Source organism: Marmota monax, unplaced genomic scaffold (assembly GCF_021218885.2).
Source record: "Marmota monax isolate L192 unplaced genomic scaffold, Marmota_monax_Labrador192_F-V1.1 WCK01_AAM20220418_F8-fsc00115, whole genome shotgun sequence".
In the NCBI taxonomy this organism is placed as follows: domain Eukaryota; kingdom Metazoa; phylum Chordata; class Mammalia; order Rodentia; family Sciuridae; genus Marmota; species Marmota monax.
The window spans coordinates 4,280,122-4,286,121 of NW_026694419.1; the positions used below are offsets into that span (position 1 = coordinate 4,280,122).

Genomic DNA, 6,000 nt, shown 5'->3' on the forward strand with positions numbered 1-6,000 from the left:
CACTAAAAAATGACAAAATCATGGAATTTGCAGGGAAATGGATGGCATTAGTGCAGGCCGACTTTTAATCCTAACCATTATATTAAAACAGTTTCTTTCCTCGACTTAGTACGTATTTGTTGAGCACTTAACACAAGACAAGAAGTGTTCTAAAATGTAGGAATCCAGGAATAAAGAAAACAAAGACTCCAATCTCATGGAGCTTCTACTATTTTAATGGGGGTTGGGGATGGGGGGTAAAAATAGATAAATATATAAAATGCCAGGTGGTGATAAACACAATGAAGGAAGAAAAGAATAAGGGAAAACAGGAGAGTCATAAAGCTATCTTTGGGAAATGGGTAGGATAAGGGAAAGCTTCGTTAATGAGGATAATTAAAGACTTAAAGAAACAGAGATAACCACTCACTATTAATTTACTAATTGTTAAATTTGAGTCCCGCTTTTGCATCCTTATCCTGTTTTTGCAGCATGAGGCACTGTTGATAAAAACCCTTCAACCTTTAAATTCCTTCCTCTCTTGGCTTCTGTTTCTTTCTCCTAAGCCCCAAATTTCCAGATGTTACAAACTAAGCAGGGTTTGGACTCGTTAGTATCCAGACTTCCTAGTAATATCAGGTGCCATAGGCTTTTTCTAGGACACAATCACTACTCCATAAATATTAGTTTCTTCCCCATTTTCTTTTCATGACAATTTTTAAAAATTCTTTAAAGACTCTCCCACCCTAATTTCCTGACCTGCTCAGTTTTAAAGCATTAGTTTTTTTGCAAGTTTCTTCCCTCATTTTGTTAAATTATGGTTTGCTTGGGTTACTGCACCCGTTTGAGTCACATATGCCAGTAACTACTAAATCAAAAGCTCCAAATAGATAGATATTTCCAAGTAACTATGAGACTTTTCCACAGGATACCCCCAAGTACTGCACAAACACATCTCTAAAGCCAAACTCATTAGCTCATCCAGCAAACTAGATCTTCTTCTTAAAGATATTACCCCTCTTCTACTTAAAGCTAGAAAGCTGCTTTATCTTTGATTTCTTTTCCCTTACACATCTAGCAATGATATCTCAATTTTCTACCTAAGAAATATCTGTCCTCCCTTTTAATTCGTTATACTAATTCCTCAGTTCCAAACCTCATCACATCTAAGAATTTCAGCCTCTTTCTTTTTCAGTCTATCCAAATTTACCTCCAGTACTACCATAATTAACGAGGGAGATAGATGACATGTTTTACCTGCTATATTTCTCTGCATAAGTGGTACCACTGCATAATCGATGTGCCCTGTTTTTCAGTCCAAAAATTGAACAATTGTCACATGGTATAATTCTGTTCATCACCTCAATGATAAGGTAAACAGAACAGTAATGTATTTACAGTAGCACATGGATGTGCATTTGTCTTCTCGTGCTGCCAGGAGAGCTTACAATTTTCAGTGTACATACATGGTCAGTATATTTTTGAAAGTCAATTTGTGGTGTGTTGAGAAGGCTGCAGCATTAAAGATAAGCACATCTTATATGAGTGGAGCAGAGGAGAGTGCTCAGATAACTGAACCAGGGATAGCTGTGCAAAATCTTCAGACACAAATTAAATTTTCTAAGTCCATATTTTGTAACCCTGGAGTAAATTTTGTCAAGTATATTAATTTGACTATATTGCAAAAATCAATAACAACTAATGTGTTAACTTTTTTTTCTCAGATTGGAAATATGTTTGCCAAACGGTCATGAAGAAATGATGTGTGCAGGTTTGGACAATTCAATTTTAATATATTTTAATATATTTTCAGGAATATTTTGAATATCCTAATCTTGCACTAAGGACAGTTAATAATTAATGATTTTTTAAGTAAAACCAGCATATTTTTTTAAAAAAGTTTCACATAATGGTTGTACTCCAATTTTTTTTTTTTTAGTTATACGTGTTCTTTTTAGTTATACATGACAGTAGAGTATATTGTATCCCAACTTTTTGCAAAAAAAAAAAAAAGTCATAAGATCTGTGACAATTGGGTGGTGAAATACAGCATGGCAAGAAATACTGGACTATCCTTAAGCATCTAACACATCTCCTTTGATTTAATCCATCCAGTAAACTGTGCTGAAGAGCCTTCAGTCTAGACATAGCTAAATGCTTTAAGTATTTAATAATATGGTAGTCTAGTACTCAACAACAGTTTTTTACAGCTAAGGAAACTGAGGTTTTGATTAAATAAATGTCCAAATCATACAAATAAAAGGAAACAAAGCAAGGATTCAAATATAAGCCTCTACATTTGCCATTAAAGTATCTGGCATCCAACTCAGTTCCCAAAATATAATGAATGCTAAAAATTAATAGAGACAGAAGAATTATTCAATGACCTAGTATATATTTATCCTAAGGAAAAACAAAGCAGAAACTTTAATGGGACATAATGGCTACCTTCAACTAGAAAAAGGGCAATACTATAGAACAACAATTTCATTTCTAATCAAGTTTCAGAAGGCAATACTAAGATGTAATAATTTTGGCAACCTAAGAGTAATGGGTAGTCTGATCTCTGCCACAATTGTTATCATCACTAAGGAGGACATTATGAAGGCAATGACAATGCAATATAAAATCTGCTTAGATTTTATCTGCTCTTAATTTTACAGAAGATAACATAAGAGACTGTAAGTCTCCTAAATCTAAACCTATTTTTATTGTTCTTAGATACACCTCACAGCCTTAAGGTGAAAGAAAATAAAGACTGAGTTTTAACTGTTCAAACCTTACAGAAATGCTCAGTTATCAATTATAGAAAATATGAGCATTAACTTAAATTTGGTTTCAAAACACAGTGTTGAGTGTAATAGCTCATCTCTTTGACATTTTTTTAAAAAGCCCCAGAAGATAAAAAATAATATAAGTGGTATATGATTTACATGCAAATACCACTACAACACATTATGCAAACTTGAAGATTTTACACTAGATACTGCAATATAATGCAACAATTCAATATAATGTTTATCAGACACTGTCAAAGTAGTAGACTTAAATTTCCAATATAGGGAAAAGACATCTATCACTGTATCAATATTTATTAAATGGAGGTATAGGTGGATGAATTAATTAATGGCAAGCTTAAGATTTAAAGTTTCAGCAAATGTGATCTAATAAGAACTAATTTTTTTAAAGGAGGAGGGGTTAGGGGAATTAAGCAAGAAAGGCACTGTCCTCCCTTCAAAAGAAAACTCAAAAGAGCTTTATTAGGCTAAACCACTTACCCAAAATTCAACTGTTTTGCCAGACAAAAAGCAATTTTCATATATTTCAACCTAATTAATTACATTTAAGTGCATTATAGTTTAGGACCTCATCCTATTTTGTTCTAAAAATATCAAGTACTTTTTAACATGATATATCATAAGCTAGGTCCATAAAACATGTCCATTCCATACTTCATTAGAATGTATTTCTCGACCCGTGTAATTTAATATTATAATAGGCTCCATTATATCTTAAATGTAATAGTACTACCAGAACTGTAATAATGTAAGTTCTACAATATGGGCTAGACCTTGACTATTTTTATTCTCTGGTACATTTTCAGGGCAGAAGAGTGCTTAGAAAACGTAAGTAAAAAAATTAGATGAAGATCATTGCAGATGTTGAATAAAATAATAAAAATATGCAAATTAAAGCACTTCATGTGTATTATAATAATCGTATAAGAACTCCAGAACCCATGCTCCAAGCCACTTTGTCATGACATCACTACATATTTTAAGATAATTTAAAAATAGGCTGCCTCCAGAGAAGTCCACTAAATAGATTATCCTGAAAGAAAAGAGTACTATCAGTACAATTTCTGATTTTATGGAAAATTCATAAAGTAAATTCAGAAAGGAAACAAGATCTTCATAGGTCATAGCTATAGCTGCCCACAAATGGAGAACTGTCAGAATTCTTTATCTATCATCATAAAGGTGTTCAATAAGATTTTTAGACTACAGGAAAAGCATGAAAAAACTCATACTCATGTTATTGCATTTGCTTTCAGATTACTAAGAAGTTACTAGTTATCACTTTTCACTTCATAACACAAGTATTTTCCTATCACATAACAATACAAAGGGTTCAGTGCCTTTGCTTATCCTTAATTTCACCTGAATCCATGCAAATTAGGAGAAAAAAGGACCTGAATCAAGACAACAGAATCTTTCAATCTGAAAGCCTTTTCTTCATCAGAAGGATTACCAATTAAAAAATTTTATTTTGAAACCGTTGTTGCCAATGCTGTTTTTTTCCTTCCTTTGTTTTTAAGCGACTGCTGTCCTTACACAAGATAAAATGGGTAGAGAATACAGAAAAAGTGAAAGAACTGGGAACAAAGCAAAATCTGGAGTCATGGTTACAGCACAAGGATAAACCCAAAGATAAGGAACCAATACTGGTTCTACCTTACACAGCCCTTGTGACTAAACCATTAAATACTTCTGGTAATCTATTGTCCCGGCTCTAGAGCTGGCCAGAGACACTGCCTTAGGATAATGCTCTGGCACCTCTCTGATGGAAGATGCTGTAGAAATGGAAAAAACGGTTATCTGGGGAAACTGGCCAAGAAAGTGTCAGGAGCTGGCTGGAAGTGAAAGATAAATCCCGTGGGACCAGCAAAGACTTGGCGGTGGGGAGGCCGTGGACATTTACCGAGACCAGTATGCAAGGAAAATAAAATCTGGCCAGTGCCCCTGTGATTACAGCGATTACAGTAAACTCAGGAGTTCCCCAAGACCAGAAAACGGTAGGGGATGACGTGCAGGTTGAGCCAAGGCTAGCTCCGGCAGGGGTGGGGTAGTCCAGCTGAAGACCTTGTGAGGCGGGGCAGCCTGGGAGTCCTATGTTCCAAGACGCCGGGGGCTGTCCAGCTTTACCCGCCCGGGCCTCCGCAGGCACGACGGGGATCCCCACTCCTGAACGGCCTTCGCCTTCATGGGATTGGTGTCCAGGGCCCCCAAGTGCTCCGGGTCCATGCTCGTTCCCGGCCCGCATCCCTTCACCTCCTCACCTTCCAGCCCCTCCATTGCGCCACCGCCTCCGACTCCCCGCAACTCTCTCAGCAGCATCCGCCGCCGCCCAGCTTTGGCTGTAGCAACCCGGCCGCGCCTCCCACCTGCTAACATCCCGGCCCACCATTGGTCCGCGCAAGGGGGCGGGGCTCCAGAGGGGCGTGGACGCGGCGAGGAACGGCTGGGACGTGCCTACAGCTGTCTGAGCTCGCCACACTCAGGCTCGCGGCTCTCACCGCCACCCTCTTGGGAAGCCGAAGCAGTATTCTGTGATCCAACAGCGCCTTTGTTCAACTCCAGCTTCGTTTGCCCTCTCACCTTAATCTCCTTTTTTTAGAGTATATCAGCGCCTCACGGGCTCCCCATCACCAATCAATGCAAGTATGTCCTGTCGCTTATCGCTGTGCGCAAACTCCATAAGCAAAAAGCAAATCGTACCAACGTCCTGGTGCTGTACACTTGTAAGCAGCACTCTCTCCATTTCCCCGTCGTAGGTCACACGACTTTACCACAGGGTCACCCCTAGATTTTATGTTCACACACAGCTTCATGAGTTAACACAACATTATCCTTGAGAAATCACGTTTTCTCTCTGGGATTGTGGGACTGGGATTGCTCTTAACTCCGTAAAAACAATTTCCTCGGCTTCATGAAAGCTTGGGCCAAAAATTAGAAGTGAAACCTAGCCCTCCCCCATCTTCCTCTACTCTTGGCCTACCCTGACCCCTATGCTTTTTCTTCCTTGAGCCAAAAGGTGTGCTGGCTTGCTAACTAATGAGATAACATCAAAACTATGCTTGATCAGGGAGTTTAAACTGGGGAGCTAGCTACCTAATTATGTAAATCATTCTAATGGCCTTGCTTAACATTCTTAATGCATTTCACCAGAACTAAGTTTCTTTGGAAACTGGATTTAGTACTGATAAGCAGTTTTGTTTGTTGACTCTTATATATATACAGG

At 38.0% G+C, this 6,000-nt stretch overlaps 1 protein-coding gene across 2 annotated transcripts in view; it reads right to left on the reverse strand.

The window, feature by feature from the left end:
* The window catches only part of Zc2hc1a (zinc finger C2HC-type containing 1A), a 45,530-nt gene extending 40,396 nt beyond the window's left edge, over positions 1-5,134 (reverse strand). For both annotated transcript variants that reach the window (XM_046468206.2, XM_046468205.2), the window contains exon 1: positions 5,039-5,134. In XM_046468206.2, the coding sequence (XP_046324162.1) occupies positions 5,039-5,096 (58 nt within the window). In that variant the 5' untranslated portion in view covers positions 5,097-5,134. The remainder of the gene's footprint in view (positions 1-5,038) is intronic.
* Between the last annotated feature and the right edge of the window lie 866 nt (positions 5,135-6,000).